At 38.4% G+C, this 25164-nt stretch overlaps 1 protein-coding gene across 1 annotated transcript in view; it reads right to left on the reverse strand.

The window, feature by feature from the left end:
- Positions 1–21578, reverse strand: part of kermit (PDZ domain-containing protein GIPC-like protein kermit) — an 82120-nt gene extending 60542 nt beyond the window's left edge. Inside the window, exon 1 of the mRNA XM_083132768.1 lies at positions 21112–21578. Coding sequence (XP_082988894.1) covers positions 21112–21381 — 270 coding nt within the window. The 5' untranslated portion in view covers positions 21382–21578. The remainder of the gene's footprint in view (positions 1–21111) is intronic.
- Positions 21579–25164: the final 3586 nt, after the last annotated feature.

A 25164-nucleotide genomic window follows, 5' to 3' on the forward strand; every position in this document is an offset into this window, starting at 1 on the left:
ACATTTAGACATTTGCACTCGTGCGTTAGATCCAGTGAATTCTTTCAGTTTCGTTTCTACTATACGCGGACGATTCAAGCTTTCGTATGGAATTGGAGAGAAAGGACAGGTTTCTTGAGATGTATGCCAATTCGACTTTTAAGGAGGGCTCCATCAACGTTCTTGCAGAATTCTTCTTTGTCGAGATCATTTACAACAGATACAATTTTTTCAAAGTTCTGGGCATAACATCTGCATCCAACCAAGTGCCCCATCGCGTAACTACAGATGTAGGGGGAAGGGGAACTTCAGGACATTTTTGTTTAAAAATGTCTATTCTTCTAGGCGACTTGATAAAAACTTTCTTCCCATTTGAAACCAGTTCATCGACATTGGGATAAAGAGCTCTTATCTTTTCACATATTCTATGCAACGCATGAGCCACACATGTAACGTGCACCATTTTGGGGTAGCTAACAGCAAGGCCTACTGCATGTAAGCTGCAGCATCTGTCAAGAGAAGAACATTGTCAAATTTTATGCCTTCCGGCCACAATAGCTGCATTGCTTCATTAAAAAGCCTTGCTATCGTTACGTGTAGCCAGCCCCAGCTACTTACAGCTATTTTCTCCCAATAGGATCGTAGGCGAGGTGCCAGAAGTCTGCCAGCGAGTGTGCTTAAAGACAAAACAAACCTAACACTCTCGATATGAAAGAGGTGCGGAGAATAAACATTTTTCCTTCGAGGATTTCGAGGTAGATGAAGTCAATGAGCGATTTTATGCATTTAAAATGAAAATTCGCAATATATGTATTTACATACAGAAAACTGGAAAATATGTGTTTTTATGTAAAATAAAATTTGCTGTGTTGACATATAAGGCTATGATCAGAATTTTGGCAAAAATGAGGGTCTCTATCTTATCGCAGAAAAAACATTTATTTACCTGAAGTTCCTTTCCCTAGTGATTAGCACACCGTGCTACGACGCCAGAGGTCCCGGGTTCGAATCCAGGCTGGGGAATGGGTGTTCTTTGTGAGTGTCCCTTCATCAATTTCGTCATATCATCACTCACACTCATTGTGGCGATTAGCCAAAATCAGAAGAAAAGCGACGTAAATAACAAAAATATAATAAAATGTATTATTGATTTAAAACCAGAAAATATAGAAATGCAGTGGTGCCAGATATTAACTCATCTGGTGAATAGAGCAGAAGAGACAACCTAATAATAGTTTTCGACATAATTGTTAAAATCATATTAATAACATTATTGTTGTTATTACTGCTTCATCAATTTTATATCAATGATCTCATACAGGGAATCATGGTAACGATTACGACTGGATTATAATGTGAGCAAATTAACTATGTATTTTTATTTAACTTAAATGGGAAAGTGTGACAACCCGCCTCCACCAGTTAGAACAATGAAGCTTGCATGCAACGTTGAATTGAACATCAGTTGAATCCGTTCAAGTTCTTGTGCCTCCCCTTCTCATTCGAACAAACAGAGGTCACTTCACGTTTAGATATGTATCAACCTACGCTTTGGCGTTTTTGCGCCATTGAGAGCTCAGTTAGTGTCCTTGTCCTGTTTTAATCCGTCGCAAGCATGCATGGATGGGCACGCTGACGACCAACGCAGGAAAAAGAATGAGTTCAGTTTCACCCACTGATCCCAAGGGTTCATCCACCAACCGCATGCTGCCATACTCGAGGCTAATACTGCGTTTGAATCCCAGCATGGCAGCTGTTGTCTGTCATGAGTTGGCTGATTTTTAATCTTGGTTTCTTTCAGTGCCGCCAGACTGAACTTCGCCCATGAATAAAGAATTTATAATTATAACTTATATGGGCCTGTGGAGCTCGAGTCTCCCAACAATTCCCTTGTTATTATATTCTATTTTAGAACTAGATTCCTCGCGCTTAAGAAGACAAAATGTTTAATCAATTCATTCGTTCATTCTTTGTTTTCTGCCCAGGGGCAAGTCTTTCACTACGCTGTTCGATCTTGAGCCCTTCGCTTTGTAGCATCGTAGGACCCATTTATTTTGATCTCGTCAAACATTTGGTATCTTCTTTTCCGGATTTCCTTTCCCTTGACCATTCCTTCAATAACATCTCTTAGGATACAGTCCCTTCTCATTCAGGGACCCAACCAATTTCTTTTTCTCTTCATGATTATCTCCAGCATTGATCTCTTTCCCCCAACTCTTACTAGCACAGTTTCATTTCTCACCTTTTCTGTCCATCCCATTCGTCTCCATAACCACATTTCCAGAGCTTCCAGTCGATTTTTCTCACTTGTTCTCATTGTCCATGTTTCCGCACCATATAGAGCTACACTCCACACAAAGCATTTCATTAGTCATTTCCTCAGTTCTTTGTCCATAGATCCACAGAAAATGTGTTTCTTTCCATTTAAGGCTTCCTTCTCCATAGCTATTCTTACTTTTATTTCTTGACTGCATTTTATATCACTGCTTGTACTCTAGATTTAAGTATTAGGAAAGTAAGGGAGGATAAGGGCTTTTAACCAGACGAGGATCGATATATACTAAAAACTCTCAAAATAGGCAGGCAAAAAAGTACCGAGAAATACCAAACAGGTACTAAATGAAGGGTTGTTAAAGGTCCAGGAACCCATAAATTCTATTCGGTTCCGTAACAGGACCGGAATCTTTTTTCTCGCACAATTGTTTCATTTCAGTACCAGACTGGACCGTATTTAAATTTATCCTGGAAAAAAGGTTCTGCGATAGAACTGAAATACATACTTTTATAAAAATTATTTTAGAGTGCAGAACCCATTTAAGCTTTCTGATTTTCTCTCTCGGACCGGAATAAAATTTATTTGCAATTCCCACACCTGACTAAAAGTGCTGAACATCGACATATTTTTCATAATTTTCCCGGATTAGGCACTCAAAAAGCAGTTATCTTGGAAATAGGTAATTATAACTAAAATAGGCAAAAACGGGCACTATAAAATTCATGCATTCCTCTCAGAAATGATGTTAAAATGGTTTTTAAATGTAAAAGTCTACATATTCTAGCCAAGTGGGAAAAGCATTTTAGGGCAATTCCTCAGCCTACTTCAGATTATTGCATAAACTTAGAAAGCAAGTTTCGCCCACCCATTGTTTCTCGAAATTAATCGCTACTGGTTTCTTTGAGTGAGTTGGTGATTCTAGCGAGATATAGGCCTAGTACTTGTAAAGTTCAAAGATCATGTCAACACAAAATTGTCCATCCATATTGTGTCATTTTTAATTTTACATTCTGTGGGTTTACACCGGGTGGTTTTGTGCTATATAGTGATGTTACGGGGGTAGATTCAGTCTTATTCACATGCGCGTCGGGAAGTTGGGGGGGGGGGGGTGAGGGGTGAACTGGTTAGTCGGATATAATAACAATGATAATAATGATATAAATTGGAATAAAATGGGTTTACTTTTATTAGTTTGAAATGGTTATTTTTGCATAATAATAATAATAATAATCATTATCATAATAATAAATATATAATAATAATTAATAATTAATATGATAAATATTAATAAAAAACCTATACCCCTATACGCCTTCATGGCGTGGTGCTATGCACAGAGGAACACTTTACCTTTTTACATTTTATCATAATAATTAATAATGATTATAATTTTTACTCATGTTGTAAGGGAGCTTGCTCCCGATTTTTTTTTTGATTCTTGAGGATAATCCCAGCGATGGGAATGATTGGCGAATCCTCCTGGAAATCATTGTTCATTTCAAGTTTGAAAAAAAGTAAGCAGCTTATTGCAGTCAAATAGAAGAAGTAAGGTTCGGTTAATTAGCTTTTAAACAGAATAACCAAAGTTTTAAAAAAATGTGTTGGTTCAAAATTCTCAAATGCCAGATCCAAGTCAACACTTCATATTTTCATATTCTACCATTTAATACAAAGTGTACATTTTTCATGAGTTTTCAGAATACCAAAAATACAATATTTTTATATTTGAGGTTACACAACGTGAACTTTATAACTAAAATTTATTCATTTCAAAGATTTTTCTTAAACAAGATATGCAAGCGTTGGTAACAAAATAGCATAACTGTACATTTCAGTATATTAACTGTATGAAACGTAAAAGAATAACTATAAACAGTTGTGATGCTTAATTCGTTACTAAATCACAAAAACTACTTTTTGTCACATTCTATGCATTTCTTTTCTAGTAAGTTCTTGAACATATGCAGTGTATTTATACGACGCAATTATATTCACAAACATCTTCCTCATAAATTAACATGAAGGTCGTACTTGCAAATAAACCTTGGTGATCATCTGGCTGGTACTGAATAACGGAAATCCGCGGACTTCAAAGCGTACATAATTGGACCTGCCTCAAGTAATTACGCTCGGTTCAAATATGTCCCGGCACGGTATTTTAAATAGGCTATATGGTCATTACTGGAAACTTCTCAACAATTGTGTTGATTTAATTAATCATGTGAGTTGTCGTGAGCAAGGGCCTTGTATGTAGTCAATGCAAATTTTGTGCGTGTTGCGCCATTCTTTAGATTTCACTATGTGGTGTAGCAAGCAGTGTTATTCGATAATTGGAATGACGCATTCCTGTAATTTACTCCTTTGTCTAATTTATAATATACATATATTTATAATTTACCTACAGAAGTGGCTTATTTACGGACACAGTCGTCTGACACATGGTCACTTGTTGCAAGGGCTGGGCCCTCCGATGTTGAATGTGCCGACTTTGCTATCCTCAGACAGACTTTTAATCTTCCCAGCTGTTTGTCATCCCTGTTGGGTGATGACAACAGTGTTTTATCCAACGTTTTTAGAGTTTTTGGAAGAGCTGGTCTCTTCCACCGACTGTGAGGAAGCTTTTCATACCTGCTGACTTTCTAATGTGTTGTGCTTGTTTTGTGCAGGCCTCTTTACAACCGTGCACTTTTAATTCTTCCTAAGGGGCTTTTTACACCCCTTATTTTAAAATTTTCAGTCAGAATTTTAGATAAGGGGAAATTTCCCGGTATGCATAAAAGGGTGCAAAAATTGCCTTAAGTGCCGATACACCCAAGACGTCTAATTCAATCAATCAATCAAGTGACTTATTTATGATTTCAATTTGTTTGTTTGTTTCCGTTCTTGTTTTAAGCCCACTGTACGATATCAATTTCTAGCTGTGCACATTTGTTGTCTTCATTGAGTAAATTCCACAATTAAATTGTAGTTAACGAAGTAAGAATATTTAAACATTCGATAATAACCATATTTTTTTTAGGTTGAGTACCATCAGGGAGAGGACTGAATCCCTCCTTGAAAATTACTTAAACATCCTCCTGTGCATTACCTATAGACACTTTATGATAATTCTTATAATGCATATATTATTAGGAGTAACGTACCACACATTACAAAATAATACTGATCGTTCTCTTTCCCTCTGTTGGGGGGTCTCCACGAGGGCATATAGTGGTAGCGTCGTCACATTGTAATCAAGGGTCCCGGGTTCGCGTCGGAGATATCGGCAAACTGTAATTCGAGTTCCTATTAGCCTTTCGTGCATACAATGGACTTAAAACTCTTTTTTATCATCTGCATCTTCTCCCCTTCATGATCTCTCGCTCAAACTCTCCACCTATCTACGAGCTAGTTCCTTCTTTACTGCTCTTCTTTCCTTCTTGTTTCCTTCCTCCACTTTTTTCTCTCGCTTTACAACTTGTTTGCTCTCTCTCTCTCTATCTTACCTTTCGGTTTACCTTGTTTCTGTCTCTCTCTTTGATCTTGTTTGTCCTCATTTCTCTTCTTCTCTTTAAAATCTCTTCTCTCTCTCTCTCTCTCTCTCTCTCCTTCTTGTTTGACTGTCTCCCTTCTTCTCTTTTTCTTGTTTGCTTTCTCTCTTTCTGTCTCTTACTTTACCATTTCTCTCTTCTTTTTCTCTCCCTCCCTCTTTCCCTTTCCAAATAATGTTCTCCTTTTCTTTCATTCTTTTGTCTTCTAGTTTCGCTATCACCTCCTCTCCTCCGAGGTATCTGAAGAATGTGGTAACATATTAGGGTCTGCTAACAAGGGCACCCGCAGAAGGGGTCCAGGGTGGGCACTGTCCACCTGAGATATCTATTAATACTTCATATAATTTAATGGAGGCACATAGTGGTTCGGATCCCACTTTAAACTGTTCAGTCCCAATTAACCTCACTGTGCCAACTCAATCAAACAATCAATTCATATAATTTAAATGGTGAAATTTAAGCGTGAAAACATGGACGGGGGGGTACCGTGAAATACGTGTACAATATATTAAGTACGTATGCAAATAATCCTAGTGCTGGGGATTATTTTTGAGAATTCTCTTAACTTGGGGAAAGCATCACTCCCACGTTTTTCTCACTTTAAGCACCCTCAGAAAAAAAATCCTGTGGGTGACCTTGCCTGTTGGATCTCAGTCAATCCAGATATCGCGAGTCGTGCACTCAACACGTTCGGTGAGGTCATCATTTATTAGCAGAGCTTTTCTTCGTATATGGATTTTATGATTTTATTTTGAAAAAAATAAATCTCAAGCGTATGGGCATGCTTTTCATGCTGTGTTAGGGTTTTTACCTCGCTTTGTTCGTCGAGTGTGAACGATCTTCCTGCTGCCGCACCTGCGGAAGTCCTTATGTCCGTTTTAGCTTTGTGTTCGAGAAATGGTTCATCCATCCCCTCGTTGTGGAGCGGGTGGAACACTCTCGCTCTTTGGCCTACGAATCTACCATACCGAGGACATTTTACTCGCAATTCTCCATATTTTACTCTGTAACTACTGGAAAACAAATAAGCTAGGGAGAGTATCGTGTTGCCAGGACAACAGCAAAAGGGATTAAGCGTGAATGTGAAATTTTCGCGGTTGTACCTTTCGCGCTCATTCCTTCGCAGTTATTCTGTTCAATCCTCTTCGCGCTTAAGGGGAAGAGTGAAAATTTCGCACCAGTTGTGCATTTCTTTCAATATCGTCGGAATGGGCACTTCTCTAAAAACAAAAAACAAAAAAAAAACTTGACTATACAAGAGTATGAATTTCTCTCTATATTGCAAGCGGAAGCGGTTTTTAAGGTAATTATTAAGCTAGGCACGATGTTTGAAAAATATGATGAATAAGTACGTATTTACAGAATCTTATGTATTCCTTATGGGAAATCAACTTCAACTTACTGCTAATCAAATGGGAGTTTCGATTTCTCCTACGACTAAGAAATTGTTCAACGTGTCCTTTTTCCGCCCATGTAATTTTCTACGTCATTGGATGTTTGATATTGCCGAGAGAACAGGCGCGTACCCAGGATTTTCGTAAGGGGGGGGGGTTATGAATCTAACACATTTTCCAGTTCACAGGTCAAATTTCTTGTAATAAATTAGATAATTAATATACTTGGATTTTACCCCAATGAACGCAATCAATGTATTTGCTATGGATGCTTCATGTTTTTATTGCATCATATAAAAGCACCTGCTTGAATATTTCCAAATTATTAATATTTTATATTTAATTGCTCAAATATAATTTTTAAACAAAAAGTATGTGCACTCAACATTGTAACAACATTAAAGAGATTAAGACTACTTGATGTCTTAAAGACAGTAATAAATAAGGTACCACAGTTCAACAATTTAAATTCTGAAATTTAGGCATCGAGGTTTCTGTGCGAGTTCTGACAGTATGTCGTCACAAGTAACTTTTATATCACGGTGAATGTTCAGAGCAGCTAACCCATTTAATCTTTCTTCGCAAATGGTATTTCGAAGATAGGTCTTCAAGTGCCTCAAAGTTGAGAATGATTTCTCATTTGATGTTGTTGTTACTGGGATTGTACATAATATGAGCAAACGTGTGTTTACCCAGGGAAATATTACTTCACTGCACATATCAATTGCTTCAAGAGCATTTACTAGACGTCTTTGCATTGCTGTAAGATGACGATACCACAGTTTCATTTCAGTGTGAGCGTCGTCGCCTTGTAATCAAGGTGTCCCGGGTTCAATACCCGGTGGAGGCTAATAGTGGTTCGGATCTCACTTTAAACTTTAGGCCCAGTCCCGATTAGCCTTACTGTGCATAAAGTGGATTTAAAACATCAATTCAATCAACATTGTATTTGTTGTGGAGATGGTTTTGCTAAATATTGTGTACATTTTTGGCATTGTATTATTATATTATTGGTCAAAACATTTGTTTGACAGTCGACAAACAAATACGAACCGCTTCAGTAATTAACATTTTCTACTACAGTGTCATTAATGTGTCATATTCATTTTCATATTAGGTCTATGGAGAGGAATTTTGTATAATGTTAACGTTATGGAACTGCGAAACCAACTGTTGAAGGGGCCACTCCCCCCTTCCGCTCCGAAGCCCAGTACCGCACCACAGGATCTGTCACTGAGCCCGACAAAATCTTGCCAGACAGTGCTCGAAATGCAAATTCGTAGCCGAAAAGGGTGGGGATGTTTGATCGATTTTGGAAATACGAGGGGGTACATCCTTGTATGGATCAACATGGAGACAATACAGTAGGTGGAGGATGCTCAATATGAAAATTATTCTAATTGGGGGTATGATTTGTGAAACTTTCTTAACTGAAGGCAGCATCCCCTACTTCGACCACTGATGCCAGAAAAGATGCTTTCAGAAAATGAATTTATTACTGCACACGTATATTACTTATTGTATTTGTTGCGTTTGTACAAGAGAAATATTCAGAAGATTTGTAAGGAATATTTACAGTTAATAGGATGCCTATCTAGTCTATCCCGTGTCGTAATACAAACTTTATCCCTTTCCTACAAAATAATAAAACTGTCCATGCCAACCGTGATTTTATAATGTGGTTGCATACATATACACTAGCGACATTAGTGCCACTGCTCCGACGCCAGGGTTTCAAATACCTTGGTGGATCTATAAGATAGGTAATATCGTTTTTCGAGGGTTCGTGAACAAAACAAAAAGTAAATGATTTTAAAGTCCATTTTATATTCAGATACGTTAATCGGGACTGGTCTTAAAGTTTAAATCGGGATACGTACCACTGTGCAATGCACCTTCACAGGGGATCAAACCCAGGACCTCTTTGATTACACCACCATCGGTGAGGCCCCTGAAATCATTGAGGAAACTTGTTCATCATAATGTTCTCTCGCCCTGCGAAAGTTTATTGGTGATATAGGGTGACATCCTACACACGTCTTCCAGACATACACACGCGGGCACACCCCTCCCCTGCACACACACGATTGTATGCTTACAGCACATGCTGTGCCCTCCCAGAAAAACAATTCTAAATCCGCCTATGGATATATCTGCTATCAAATAATGAACGTCACTTACCTCGACAGTTCCTTGACATAATTTTGCAACAAGGTTTGCAATATCTTCTGTTATGCCTTCTTGTTGAATATCAAGAGTCTGAAAGTTCGCACGTTTCACTCTCGCAATTCGGATGGAATTCCTCTGAACTTAAATCGACCTTTTCTGACGTTCTATTTGTGGAAGGTGAAGCTTCAACTTCCATTTTTTGTTTCTTTTTGAAATAATCTAATAATGTATTTCTCCTCTTTTTTCTATCCATCTTTAGTTCCACCTCAAAAATCTATTACACATGCAGAAACGTAACACACAACACGACCACTTCGACTTGCTACCTTGCAGACTGCAACTCGCTACAACCCCAGTGAACACCAGGACTTGGGAGAAAGATACCGGGCGGTCGAATGTCTGAACCATGCATCCAGCTTGGTCCAGCTCAAATTACGTCACCAGTGTTGACAGCAACCAGTAGTGTCAGTGTCAGTAGTGTTGGCAACTGCTAAATTATTTACGCACAAATTCAAGCGAGATCTTTCACACATGTTACAAGAAAATTCAATAAACTGAAGGCTGGAAATTGGTTGCGAAAAAAATATCTAATTTGTAAAGAGCACAAGAGTAAAACGTATAATATTTTGGCATATTAATTGCTTTTATTTTGTTTATGAAACTGACTGGGCCAGTTGCGCTATATAACGCATCCCTCCCTTCCTCCCGGCATGCTATTGTACAAAACATCGATTGCCTACTTCGTAAAACCATGCCTCACTACTGCCTGCAACAATTATTATTATTATTATAATTATTGATATTTTGAAATAAATATGCATCCAGGTGCGAAATAAGATTTTGACTTACTTTGCTACTAATTGTAGTGATTCAAATCTCACAGAACTTTGCTCTGCTGGTATAAATGGTATAAGAAGGGGAAAGAAAGAAAAGGGAAGTTAGCAGCACTGTCGTAACAGGAAAGGGAGGGTCATTCTCCTAAGAGGGTCATCGTGGGTGAAAGAAAGGGGAGGAGGGATTCCTTCAGTTCGCATTCCAAGGGTTGCGGCTCTTTTCTTGACCATACTGAGAAGGAAATTCTCCTTCCTTTTCAGTGACTAAGGAATGAATGAATGCTTGTGCATTGCTGTAACTCAACTCCAATATTATCAAAAGTAATTGAAGAAGCAATACATTTCTCATTGCCAAATGTAAACATTTTACAATATTGGCAATTTATGAAATAAAATGTATTTCTGCTTTGAATTTTTTTTTAAATGACGAAACCAATGGGGGGTTTAACCCCCACCAACCCCCCCCCCCCCCTGGGCACGCCACTGCGAGAGAACGAAGAAAATAATGCTGCCATAAGCGTAATGCATTTCTCCTTGCCTCCTACGGCCATCCTGGCAGTGTTGCCAAACCTGATGCGCATTAATTCTTAGTTTTCACCGTGTAGATCCGGCAACATCACCCATCTCAATAATCTATTGACGGTCGTATGGAATAGAAAATAAAGGATTCCCGGATAACAATATTGTCATCCTCACGTAAGCCACGGCGCTACATAAAAGTAGCTGGGGAGGTAAGAGGGCGACGCAGCAAATATAGCAAATATAGCAATATATTCCATTTGATTTACCAACGCATAAAGTTTTATTGTGTATTAGTCCACTTCAACATGGGCACCTCAGTTGGTACGTACAACATCTAATCGAAATTCCAACTCTGTTCATACCTTCCGTAGCATATCCATGTCAACTGTGGCAATGGCAGCTCTTATTCTGGCTTTCAAATCATCAATGACAGGAGTTCTGTACACTTTGTCTTTGACATAGCCGCAGAAAAAGAAGTCCAGAGGTGCAATGTCAGGGGATCTAGGAGGCTACGCAATTGGACCATCTCTTCCAGTTCAACGTACGGGAAATGTCCTGTCCAGGACATCTTTCACGTTTAAGGCCCAGTGTGGTGGTGCACCATCTTGCTGAAAAAGGACTGTTGGTTGACGGTTAGTCAATTGTGGTATCAGATACTGCTCCAGCATGTCAAGGTAATTTGTAGCATTAACTGTTTCTTCGGGAAAAAAGAAATGAATTGGCCTATAATGCGGTCAACCAACAAACAGCACCAGACATTAACTTTTGGACTGCCACGTATCACCTCCCTTACAATATGTGGATTGGTTGAGCCCAGATGCGTACATATGGTTTTTGACTTTACCGCACACATGAAAATAAGATTCATCACAAAATCCCACTTTGGTTATAAAATTGTTACCCTCTTCCAAAATCACACCACACACTGAGCTTTACCTTGTACAGAAGCCATTTTCAAATTATACAGCTCCTGTCAGCTAGAGCTAGAATAGACAATAAAGTTATTCAATAGCTGACAAAAAAAACTTTAGGCGTTGGTGAATCACCTACAACAAAGTATATTCTTCTATGTCAATTACAAGTTGTGGTGTATGACATCAAAGTCGTAAAGTACGTTTATCTGTGGTGTCATCTTGTGTTGTGGGCGTGTGGATATATCACTGACCATACAATCCTTCAAATCGTAAAAACTGTTTCTTTTTTCTGCCAATTCCTGGGATGTAAGGAGTGTCCTTCTGGAAGGCACTCAAATGTCAAACTTTTTTCCAACGCCGGTAACTGGAGCCAACGAGGCTCTGGCATCTGGATTCACAGCCAAGATAATCCCTCTGTGGGATTTGTGTGGTGTGTTTGTGATTGTTTCTTCATCCATTTAATTTTATCCTTATCTTCGCGATTAGCCAAAAGAGATAAAAAAGCGAAGTAAAAGTGTTGTCTCCCTGAATAAAAAGGTTTGATCGACCTCGAAAAATTTTGGGTTCACCCTTGCAAAAATTGTTTTGAAAAGGGCTACAAAATAAAAAGAAGATTGACATATTTGAAATGTGGAGAAAAGTAGAAAATATAGCTAACAATCAGGCACAACCTCACCGAAAAGTTACAACTGAAGTTGTATGTATGGGGTCAGCGGCGAAGATAGGAAGGGCAGGGGCAACGTTTTACCACTTTTTGTCCCCGCACTTATGCTTAGTCTTGTGTACCAAGAGAAAGTAAACTGTCCTGCCCTCCTTCTCCTAACCCAAATCGCCCCTACTGTATTGATGTCTACGGTGCAATTAGCTCATGGACCTCGCATATATAAATTAGTGGTCTGTTCGAATATTACGATAAAATAAATAACAATGTTCTTGATTTTTCAAGACCTCTTGAATCAATCTGCTTTGATTTAATTATAGGCTTTGCACACATTAGTATATGCACTAGGCCCAAGACCTACAAGGGGTTGGTTCTATCAATAATACAAAATAAAAACCGAAGATACTTTTATTCTAAAACCGCCACAGTTGTGCTGTATTGTACAGTGGGATGCACATGTATTGCTTGACAAATCGTCCATGACTATTTTCATTATTTTTTCTCCTGCATCCTACGTGTTTTTAAATGATGGATTTTTTGTATGCTGGTTGTGTGCAGTTTGTTTGGCGCTTTGTTTCAATTCTTGCATAAAATAAACAGAATGAACATGGTAATGGACAATTTGATTGATAATACTCATGCATCCCACTGTACAAGAGCACAGAACGTATTGGAGGATGTCGCCGTTGTGTCGTAAGTCCCTAGCTTGGCACAAGACTGATTGTGGGTCTTCGTAATCCACGACGGAATCGGGCTGCAACCACGAGGAGAGACAAGGAAAGACAAAATAATCACGTTATTTGTTGGCGACAAAACAAGACAAGATTTCACAACGCACCAACATTACAAAAGCCACATTCTTTCTTGTGGACATCCGCTTTTTCACAACACGTTAATTCTCGGGAAAGTTGCCATTTGCAAAAGCAGGATTGACATAATTTTACCGCTTAATTTCAAAACTTTCATACTCATCGCTGCAAGCCGCATTCTTCAATTGATATGGTTAGTGGAACAGTACCGATCCCAAGGGCGTGCCGGGGGAAAAATCAGGAGGGTTTCTGGTAGGGTCATAAATTTCATCAACACACACACGTAGGCTACCAGTTTTCTAAAAGTTCATGTTTGAAAGTAACTGGGTTATAGTTACTAATTTAAAAAGTAACTTGGTTACAGTTAATGGTCCTTGAAAAGTTAGTGTAAGTTACTTTTTACGGTTGCATTTTGCTGGAAATATTCTTGCAAATGAATGATAATTAATTGTAATAAAATAAATATATGAAGACTTACATATGTTTAATTTAAGATTTTGATACTACTCTTACATAATATGCCTTCCTATATTTATATTATTACAACAAAAAAATGGATCAAGGAATCCGCTTTGCCTGAATGGTTGACTTCTTCGACAATGACTTTTTCCTAGCTCGACTGCCACGTACCATATGAATCCGGCAATCAACCTAAAACACTGAAGTCTTCCTTTGCAATAAAGCGTTGAAGTTCTAAATTTAACACGCATCGAAACAGGTTGATTCCACGAAACCCCTTCCACCTTTATATCCAGAGAAGACACATAGAAAGAGGGTTGCCAAAGTTAGCTCTTCCCAAAGATACAAACTTTCAAGTAAAGTAACTGTTGATACCGTTACTTCTGTTGTAAGAAAGTAACTCTGATACAGTTACAGCTACTTACTTTTAAATGTAGATAGTTACAACCTAAAAAGGAACTGTTAATTGTAATACTGTTACTTTACTTGAAAATGTGTATCTTTGGGAAGAGCTAACTTTGGCAATCCTCATTCTATGTGTCTTCTCTGGATACTAAGGTGAAAGGGTTTTCGTGGAATCAAACACACATACAGACACGCAAGGTATAACTAACTCATACACATTGCAACATGCAATGAAGGTATGGGGGAGCTGTGGAGCTAGGGGGGCACACATACATGATCTTGGTCATTCATGTGTGGAGGTAGGCCTACACACATTCTCGACAACGGCCATTGTGGATTATAGTGTACGTACAGTTGAAATTTATAAACGGTTTAACGTCTTGTACAAAGGACACATCATTTAGATTACAACTCTTAAGATAATGAGCACAATATCATATCTACCCAAAGAATGAACATTTTCGCCTTTCTTGTGCATTGTGTTATTGATGGATGATGGCCGGTATATAAGGCTTTTATAATTGTTCTTGACTTTTGTTCCCTTTATTCAGCACTCAAGGATAGAAATGTGTCGTATCAGCAAGAGATTGTACTATCTTAAGAGACTCCGTGTTCTCGAGTTATTGTATACATAAACTTGCATTTCAACTGTATCTACCTACTCGACTGATAAACACTTTACTGATATAAAACAGTTTCTTCTTGTTACCTTTCAGATCTGTTTCAAGCACTGAATGCAGTTAAACATCAATGTAAATCAATAGTTTGTCCTATTTATTTCAGCAATTTTGTCTGTATTATACGTCTATTTCTGTAAAAAATTTGGGTATAAGTCTGAGCTAATTTAGCATATTTATATCTATGTGTGTGTGTACGTCCTTGAGGGGTTTGCAGATTGCATGGAGTTATATCACCGCCGTTAGCATTGCTTTTCTGAATAGAGAAAGTTTGCTTATGTGAAAAAACGGTAAAATATAGCAACATCGACTTTTATCCTTTCTTCTCAGAAAAATGCGGCCCAACATGAAATTTTTTTGCATGTTTTTAATAGCTAACATTATGTTTCCTTCGGGAAAGGATTCTGTATATTGAGTTAATTTTAGATTCACAACGTCTCTTAGGAAGATTTTACACCGAAGCGACAAGCGACAGGCGACACGTGTCGCTTGAGGACATCACCAATCGAACGCAGGTTTGTGCAGCTTGTCATGCGGTTACGGTAGGAAGCGTTGTTAAATTGCCTCGTTCCCAAGCGACATGTGTCGCGTGTCGCTTCGGTCTGAAATCTCCCTTACACCTTCTGGCAGATCATGGGCGTGTCTAAGGAGAGTTAACAGAGGTAATATACCTATATCGCCTGATATTTCCCAAGAAAAGACCAGAAAGGAGAAACGATGATAAAAATAAATAGAGTTGACTGGCTAAAAACATGAGTTACGTATATCATCCAGCTGATGAAGATTTTCCTGATGTAGTACAGACAACGATCAAGCACAAGAAACAACAGCAGCTTGTCACTCATGTCCCCGCTAAATTATGATTAATGAGATGCTAATTTGGCTTGTAGCGTTTACATTGTTTTCGATTATGAAACAAGCGTTTAAATACTATATTTCCCATCTTAGTAATCAGCATGTATTGTTTTATAATGTAAACATTCCGAACTCGTAACGCATCGTTAGCTGTAGTTAGAGAATGTCTTTTGTTTCATTCCTTCGCTGCAAGACCTGTATTTTCCTATGCGAAGTTGTTGTTAAAGGATAGTGACTCAGTGTTGCCAAAACCAGAGCATAATTTCCCTACTCAAGGTACAAAATTTCCCTTTCTCCTCCAATGAAATAAAGATCACAAAACTTCATCATCAATGATAATAAATAATAATAATAATAATAATAATAATAATCATGATGATGATGATAATAATAAATAATCAAATAAAATTTATAGAAATATCAGGTCTGATTGAATTAATCAAATGATTGATTTGGTTTATTTTACTTCGCTTTTCTGCCATTTTTGGCTAATTGCGAAGATGATGATGAGTGATAGTATGACACTGATGAAGGGACACTCACAATGAACACCTATGCCCAGGCCGGGATTCGAACAAGGACACCTAGCGTGAATAAATTGAAATGACGATAGAGTAGGTGCAAAGAGTGACCTGTAAAGGCGCTCAATTTTCTTCCACGTAGTACACCCTAGGCGGCATTTTGCAGGCTAACGAGGCCCTGGTGCCTGAATTCACAACCAGTACCTCTGCGGAACTTGGGTTGTGTCTTCCATATGAAGGGCCAGGGGGAAAAACGATGAATGTTCATTCGAGACAATTTGCCAGGAAATGAAAAACAAAGTATTTCTTTCCATAAGAACGTTAATATATGCCAAAATAATAATGCGTTTTTCAGGCACTTCTCATCGTTTCCAAACCAAGGCCGTTCTCATTCTTATAGTACAGCTTCTGAACTATCAGATGGCGTTGCGATCTCAAAATGGGCGAAAAATCGACATTCATCGTTTTTCCCCCTGGCCCTTCATATGTTTGTCATTGTCCCTTTATCCATCTCATAATCTGTCGTTGCGTTGCAATGAAGGGGTTTCAGGTTCGAAGGCAATGGAAGCACACAGTGGTTAGGTCCCCACTTTCAACTGTAGGTCCAATTCCAATTAGCCTATAACTTTGGGGTGGAGGGCAAAACATGAACCTCAGGTTACAGAAGGTTTAAAAAATACCCCTCCTACCATGTATAAATTTGAATAAATCTGGAAGTTTCTAGAAGGGCGAGTGCTCCCTTGCTTCCGTTAAGTCACACCTATGAGTGGAAGAAAAGACGTACAATAAACTGAATGAAAAATCAACAACAACAAATGAGGAGAGAATAGTAGATAATGAACATTACTAACATCAGTTTTTTGTACATTTTGCTAAAGTTCTCTTAACAATAGATAATATTAAGTTTATAATAGTTATTGCAATAATTTTAAAAGCTAAATAGTGGGAAAATGCGGGTTGTCTAAAAGGAATATAAAAATTGTAATTAGGGTTATTTCCCGCTGGAAAGTGGGAATAAAATACACGACGAAAATGATACGGATCTTCAAATCTCCCTGCAATGTGAGTTTTATCTGAATTTTCCTGCACCGAGGGAAATTTCCCTTCAATATTGCAACACTAGTGTCTGCATGGCGTAGAGAGCAAACGACTTGTATCCAACAAAAACGATATTCACATCCACCTCGGCAAGCTCAGTGTGTGTGTGTGCTGTACGCTTCAGAGCTCTCTACTTCCTGTATCTTGCAACACTCGAGTTCACGTTCATCACTGGAGCGAGCCAGTGCATATGCATCCGAAAAGAAGGATTATAACTCCCAGCACACTTACGAATACTAAATATTATGTACAGTGGGATCCATGAGTATTACCCTGCAAATTGTCCATGACTATTTTCATTAATTTTTCTCTTACATCCTATGTGTTTTTAAGCGATGGATTTTTATGTATGCTGGTTCAGAAGTTATCAACAGCTTGTTTTAAGTTTTCTTTTAATTCTTGAAGCTGTTATTGGATCAAGTAAGATGTACAGTGGGATCCATGAGTATTACCCTGCAAATTGTCCATCACCATGTTCGTGCACCTTATCTGACCCAATAAGAGCTTCAAGAATTAAAATAAAACTCAAAACAAGCTGTTGACTACTTCTGCACCAGCATACATAAAAATTCATCGCTTAAGAACACATAGGGTGTAAGAGAAAAATTAATGAAAATAGTCATGGACAATTTGCACGGTAATACTCATGGATCCCACTGTACGAACATGGTGATGGACAATTTGCACGGTAATACTCATGGATCCCACTGTACACTACTGCAAAGTTTGTTGATTCGGCGTGATTTCGTGAGTCATTATTGCTCTACATGTGCAGCATCAGTCACAGAGCAAGGTATAATGCAAAGTTTAAAGCCATTAAACGTTCACAAGTATTAAGCATTATTCCAGTATATTTAGAAGCAAAACAAATGCGAAGCGCTGTTCATATGAAGCAGTACGTACTGTACAGTGGATTTCTTTGACAGATTAGATTACCTCCCTTTAGTTGGCAAGTACTTAACTTTTGTTTCTAATTGAACAACGAACAACATTGTAACCAACAGTTTTGCCAATAGATACATTAAAATAAGTGTCTTTGGTTTTGGAAATATAGTATTGACACGTTTTATAAACAGATGGAAGAGATTTCTGCACCGTAGAAGTTCTTATTAGAGGAAAAACAAAGTAATATGACTATTTTTGTAGCATTTGTTTTTTGTTGGACACATCCTTGTTCATGTGACCGGTTCAATTGTTCTTGTCCAATAAGGCAATAGTAATATTAATCTGTGGTAATATCATCATAACAGTGGCTGAACCAGATTTTAATGTGTTACTTTGTAAAATATATAGATTCATGGTGATATTACATTCAAGCATGGCACCGAGACAAGTCGTAGTCTTGTCTCTTCAACATTTGAGACCAAATCCACCGTTTAACAATCGAAATGAGAACGAGACAAAACTCTTCGAGACTTGTTGAGGCGGCTGTAAAATCGTGACGAGGCCGAAAATTACTGGATGAAAATTTTGTCTAAATCAAAATTAATTTATTTATATTCATTCAAACATACCAAGCAGATGGATGCCTAATTATTTAGTCGCATTACATATGTTTAATCCATTTCGTTTACGTTATGAAGGGAAGAAATACTGCAAAAGTAAATTTAAGAAAACAAAGGAAGACAAGGTCAAACACAAATGAAAGTTTTGAAATTGCAGAGGTGGAGATCGTGACATTTATTCCGTCGTTATCAGAGAACTTATCTCTGTCGCTTAAGAATCAGGTTATCTCGTGATTCGAGCATTGCGACTTGCGTAAAATAAGAACTTGTAATCATTTCTCGTGGAATGTTCTCTCTTTTTTCCCGACCACTCGGAGCCAGTTGTTGTCTGGGGGAAGATTATGGGTTTGAAAGAATACAAGAAAAAATCTCAGGTCCCTCCTCCCTCCCTCATGTAGCTTATTATACGGTGTAGATCATAATACCTTATGCGGTTGAATACAGTATTGATCTGTGGATTATCATGTTTATGCTACAATCTGGTTTACATACGCATTAACACATGCAAATGTAATGAAAAGCATAAAATATATTAATACTTTGATGTAGCCTATTGATAGTTCAAAAGAAGTCCTATATTGATTTCTCATTTTTGATTCAGCAAACATGGCAATTTTTTTTCTATTTCAGAAATCACGTCACCTGAGTATGGCAGAAATACCACACCTTCCATGTGCAATCATAGCAATTTTTTTTTGCACGTTTGTGCCACTTCGGCAAAAATAGTTCGTTCAAAACCAAGGCTTACGAAGGTACTTTTCTTTTGGTGATGCAAAGTCAGCGCCAGGCCCTGGTCTAGCAGCATCGAGGTCACTTGACATATACAGTATCAATGATATGCCAGATGATGTTCGTATATTTTTACTAAATTTCAAATATCTCATATTTTTCATTTTGTGGTATTTTTCAGAATAGTTTTTCTTACTAGAAGCCTCTTGGTAGATAAAGGCTCAGGAGTGTAGCCCACCCAAGACACCCCTTAAATCCGGGCATGGTCAACGCGACGTATCCCATCGCAGATGTTTTCTGGTTTTCGAGAACGGAGTCCGCTACTCTTTGCACCGAAAGCCCCCCCCCCCCACCTTGAATCAAGCCTTTACCAATTATAATACACGGGACTGGTTTCTGAGACATATGATTTGTTACGAACATTTTTCATATTATACGCGCAACGATGCCTCCCCGAAAGAAAAAAAATACGAGTAGTGAGACAAAATGAAGCAAAAATATCTTCTTGAAAAGGAAGGGGGGTCACATATATCATAGCCAAAAATACCATACAAAATATGTGTAATTTGGATGAAAGAGCATTTTATTTAGTTATCTACTTTTGACTGTTGGAGGGTAGTAAGTGGCGCAAACTGGGTGTGGGGATTTCCTCGCCCCACATACGCTCCATCCTGACATCACTAATTGTATGACGTCAACATTGAGAACAAACACACACAAACATGTGTGTATGTAATATGTATACAAGGTTAGACAAATTGGAAAACTAGAAGCAATGGTCAAAATATATATCTTGGCTGCTTCATTCAAGATTATTTAGCTACTTGCTAAATATGACATTGTAAAATTCTAAGCTATAAACTTGTACAGCAACTGAAAAGATTGGCCACAAGAGGCCACCTACAAAAATTTGTGTGTGCATGCCCTAGAACTAATAATTCAAACTAATTTTCTCAAATAACATTACACCAAAATCCAATATCAATCATACATTACAATATAATTTTCAAAACCAACACGCCGTAACCCATCTCTTGTTATTATTAAGCTTCACATTGACCTAAAATAACATTTAAGAGAAAAATAAGATTATATAGTTAAATAGGCTCACTACGACGGTATATAAACTGTGAAAAATGATTGTCAACCTAAAATTATATATTTCACACATAATTTTATTTCAGTCACAGTAATTTACGTAGATTATTAGATGGGCGTTCTAGTAACATGATAACTTCAAACTGAAAGAGTGTTTTTTTGAAGGGTGGAAACATTATTAAGGTGGATGATATGCCTCGTTTGCGCCCCCCCCCCTTTCCAGGGAAAATTAATTTGCTTGTCTCTCATCATCATCCTTCGCCGTTTCCTGCCTCTGGCTTGTCCCTACCTGGGGAAAAATCCGTGGACGTCCATGGGGACAGGTGATTCTGAATAGAATAAAGCATCGACATTTCTTTTGAGTTTCAAGTTCATAACCAGTATTACTCTAGCCCAATTTACAAATTTTGGCAGCTGATTTCAAAACTCTCTGCGCAACAAACAGGGGCATCGGTTTTAACCAATTGGCGGCGAGTGGGTCCCAAAACTGGGGGGCAAGGACAGTTGACTTTCCCTTGGTAGATAAGGTTTATTAGCATAGTACGTGGGCTAAAGTGGCAAAAATTGGGAGCAACTGCCCCCACGCCCCTAATCACCGCCACTGGTTTTAACAATTGCATGCCACGATATGGTGCTTGGCGACATTGTGACGGGAAGCCAAAAAAATGCCGTACTCACCTCTTCCGGTGGGAAATCATAACACTCCGCAATTTTTTGATAGAGTTCTTTGACATTCGAAAATCCGGAGATCAGACCCGTCGGGCTACCCTGGGCTTGCTGGCAGTGGAAGACTAGCTTAGGCCTCTGCACTGGTGCTTCACGTTTGTCCGGTTGCGGGGAGTCGTGGACGGTAGCACCGTTGTGATGACGGCGTGATTCCACATCATCTCCGTTGTGATTCACATCGACATCCTCCCGCTTGCTGTTCTTCTTAGCAAAGAGCGGCATTTCGCGCTGACCGACGCACCACTGCGAAATGTCACTTTTTATAAACCTTACCCCTTCCCCACGTTCCTATTTCTTTTCACCTCGTATTTTCGTTTGCAAAAAAAAATCGCGAAACTGTACTGCTTCAATCTCTGATCTCGATTCGTGCTGCAGCAGCGAGCGAACGCGAACACGTACCCAACAGTTCAAAGGCTTCGTGTTATCGTAACTCTTTTTTCTCGCCGCGTTACGAGCAGGTGAAAGCCAGTGTTTCCAACTCGGCGCGTAAAATATTTCCCTCTTCTAAATATAATTTTCCCTTCCAGTATAAGATCGTGTTCGTAAAAAACAAGAACTTCAAAGCGGGCTATAAGTGTGTTCGAATTGAAGGAGAGGAAAGGGGGGGGATTGAATTGGGGTGTAAAATACCACAAGTAAATGTTAATTTCCGGCACTTGCGTTAACCGCTTTACAAAAGTGATTGTAACAGTACTTCGTTACTTTGCGTTTCTTTACTTTCATCAACATAAACATAACATAACCCGTGGCTCTACAGCCCTGGAAGGGCCTCCCAACTGCCAGTCATCCTCCCACAGACCACAATCCTACTTAGAGGTGTGGAGATCTTCGACCGGTAATGGGGTGACGTGGGGTCAGCACGTCGAACCCTCAACCGTTATAGGAGAGTTCCGAGACTGGGTTACGCTACTCACTCGTAGCTCCCCAATTTTCTCACGATGGTGGGTTGCCACCGGTCCTATACACAGGCCAAAAACCCAGAGACTGAACCCAGGCGGACTCGAACACATGCCATCCCGCAGTCGGAGCCCAAAGCACAGCACCTTAGACCGCACGGCCACGGAGGAGGACTCCTTATTTTCATTACATTCATAAATTCCGAACTATACTATTTCTTTGTCAGAAGGAAACATACTTTTTTGTGTTGTTCCAAACTTGTGCATGTAAAGTTACATTGGGTAAACATGCACCACAGAAAACAGATGTAATACTTGTGTACATGGGGGTCGCCAGAATTTTTTGTAGGGGGAGTCAGGCAGTTGGTAAAACTGGAATATTATAAATAGTAATAATAATTATTGGTATTACCGATTCTCATTCTATTCTCATTCTCATAACTATTCCAAGCTAATAAAATAAACCTATTCTATTCCAAATTTATTATTATTATTATTATCCTTGGTTGCAGGGCCGGACTGGCCCTGTCTTTGGGAGACTTTTCTACTTCATCCACCAGCTGAATGAATATCTAGCGTAACGGTTTTCATTATTATTTACATTTCATGCAATTACTGTACCGAAATGCACAGTTATTATATTCCGTTAATAAGTTTTACACGCCTTGTTCAAGAAATTTAGTTATATAGTTTATTTTGTCGGACTTCTAACAAGAGATTATTTCTTTTGAATTTTGAAAACTGTAGACCCTTTTATTGTTTGGTTTAAAGGGTAGGAGCTATATAGCCTACCTTGTGGAGGCGGATAGTTATTTGGATTCTACTTTAAACTGTGTGTCTACTCCCGATTAACCTTTTTGGGACAGAAAAAGTGGCACGCATAAAGTGGACTTAAAAAAGACGCAAAAACATATTGTTGCATATGAAATCATAACTTCATCTCTGTATTTTACACTCATTTTTTTTCGATCTAACTCATTTTTACTTTCTTATTGATGATTGATTTATTTATTTCATTTTCTGTCGCATTTCTACCACTTTTGGCTAATCGCAAGTATGAGGATTAGTGATGATTTGGTTAAATTTGATGAAGAGACACTCAGAAAGAACATCCACGTCCAGGCCGGGATTCAAACCCGAGACACCTGGCATCTTAGTGCTAACCACACCGCCACAGAATTTCAATTTATGCACTTATGAAGAACAAAACAAGACTTCTGTGACCGATCATTGCGAGTAATCACGGCTGGTAAAAATAGGCTAACACTGGCTCCTAAATAGACGATCACCAGTCCCCTATCCATTTGGACTCAGTCATAATGCTTCACCCCCCCATATTATGGAAATCATGCGAAAGTTACTGCAGTGATTTATCCATTTTTCGGACCCCCCCCCTTAATTTTCCACCAAAATCCAATTAATGTTAAATTAACTTTTACACAGCTCTCAAAATCAACTTACAGCCGGCTCAGTGGCCGGGTTGGTAGTCTTTCGTTCTCGCCACTGAAATTCCCGGGTTCGAGTCCTGGCGTGGACATGGAAGTTCTTTGTGAACATCCCTTAATCAATTTCATATAATCATAGCTCGTCTTAATTGCCACAATTAGCCAAAGGTGGCAGACAAGCTACATAAGAAAGAATTAAATACAAAATAAGAACTTACACCCGCTCACTCCCACCCCCTCGCAGGTGGATAATTCTGTATAGATCTGTGTATTACTGCGAGCAAGGTTTTCCTATGGGCGTAACTTGGGGCTTGATTTTGAGGGGGCAGAATAGAACTTAGGACTTAACCTTGGGGGCGGGTCATCGCCGAAAAGTTTTCCATCCCATAAAAAAAACTGCATTACAAGACATAAACGATATTCTCGATGTTAATTGATAACATTATTTCTATGAAGTTTGATGAAGAAAATAATTTTGTATATGAAACCGCTCTGGAATGCCGGAACGGAATCCACTGTGACTCCGAGATTCCGAAATCAGAAACCTTACAATAATGGAAAATGTTATATTTAAACTATTCACAATTGGTTTAAAAAAAAATGTGTACATGTAATGTAATGTCACTCACAGGTTCATGTCCTCTGTTCTGGATCCCTTAACAGAAATAATATCACATAAAGTATTGTATACATCAATTATGTCATGTATATATTCCTTTGTATAGCATTACAATTTATTATTATACCTATTTTAAAATGCAACCAAATAATAATAAATAGAGAAAATAAAGTCGGGGGAACCGTCAAATTCGGAGCAACTGACGTCCTGGTATATTTTTAGGAACCAGGACAATAAGAGCATACCCTCGAATGTATGCGGGAGGAGGCGGGCTTACTTCGGGGGTTCCCCCCTTATTACATGTATTGAATAGTTATAATACGTGTATATTGTTTGCTTATGGTTGATAGTTGTCTATAATTATATGATAATTCAAATTCAATATGTAATGTAATGTAATAAAGGGAATTATTATTGCTTAAGATATAATGCTTTGGTTAGTATAGCCTACTGCTTAATTTAAAGCAGGTGCATAATTTGGAACAAAAATATATCAAATTCGCATTTCTAACTTCCAGGGTGGCGACAGACCTGGAAAACCTGGAAAACCGGGAAAAGTCAGGGAATTTTAGGTGTCAAAAATAGTCAGGGAAATGTCAGGGAATTTCGTCTTCATTGGCTTTTTTTTTTTATTTAATTTAAAGATATCGTTATGGAACTCTGCACGGGAACAGAAAATTGTTATAACTCGGGCACTATGGGAGCTATCTACTTCGAAAAAGTTTTGTTTTGCAGCTAAAACATCAGCGCATGCAACCGTGTACAATTCAGAACGCCTGACCGAGGGAGGGGGTTTGGGGGAGCCCGACCCCCGAATTTCAATGAAAAAACATAAAAATCTGAAGTTTGCCCCTCTTCTCCCACTATTTTGGGGACAAGGCGCGAAATTTAGTATTATTTTCAAAGAATGGACATTTATCAAGAGAATGAAACATGTTTCATGTTCGTGGGTGCCATACGAGTAGAATAATAAGTCAAAATGTGATTTTTTATTTTTACGAAAAATATGTAACTTGCATTTTTGGAGGAAAATTGTTATAACTCG

This window comes from Lepisma saccharinum, chromosome 1, assembly GCF_977018435.1.
Source record: "Lepisma saccharinum chromosome 1, izLepSacc3.1, whole genome shotgun sequence".
Lineage (NCBI taxonomy): Eukaryota > Metazoa > Arthropoda > Insecta > Zygentoma > Lepismatidae > Lepisma > Lepisma saccharinum.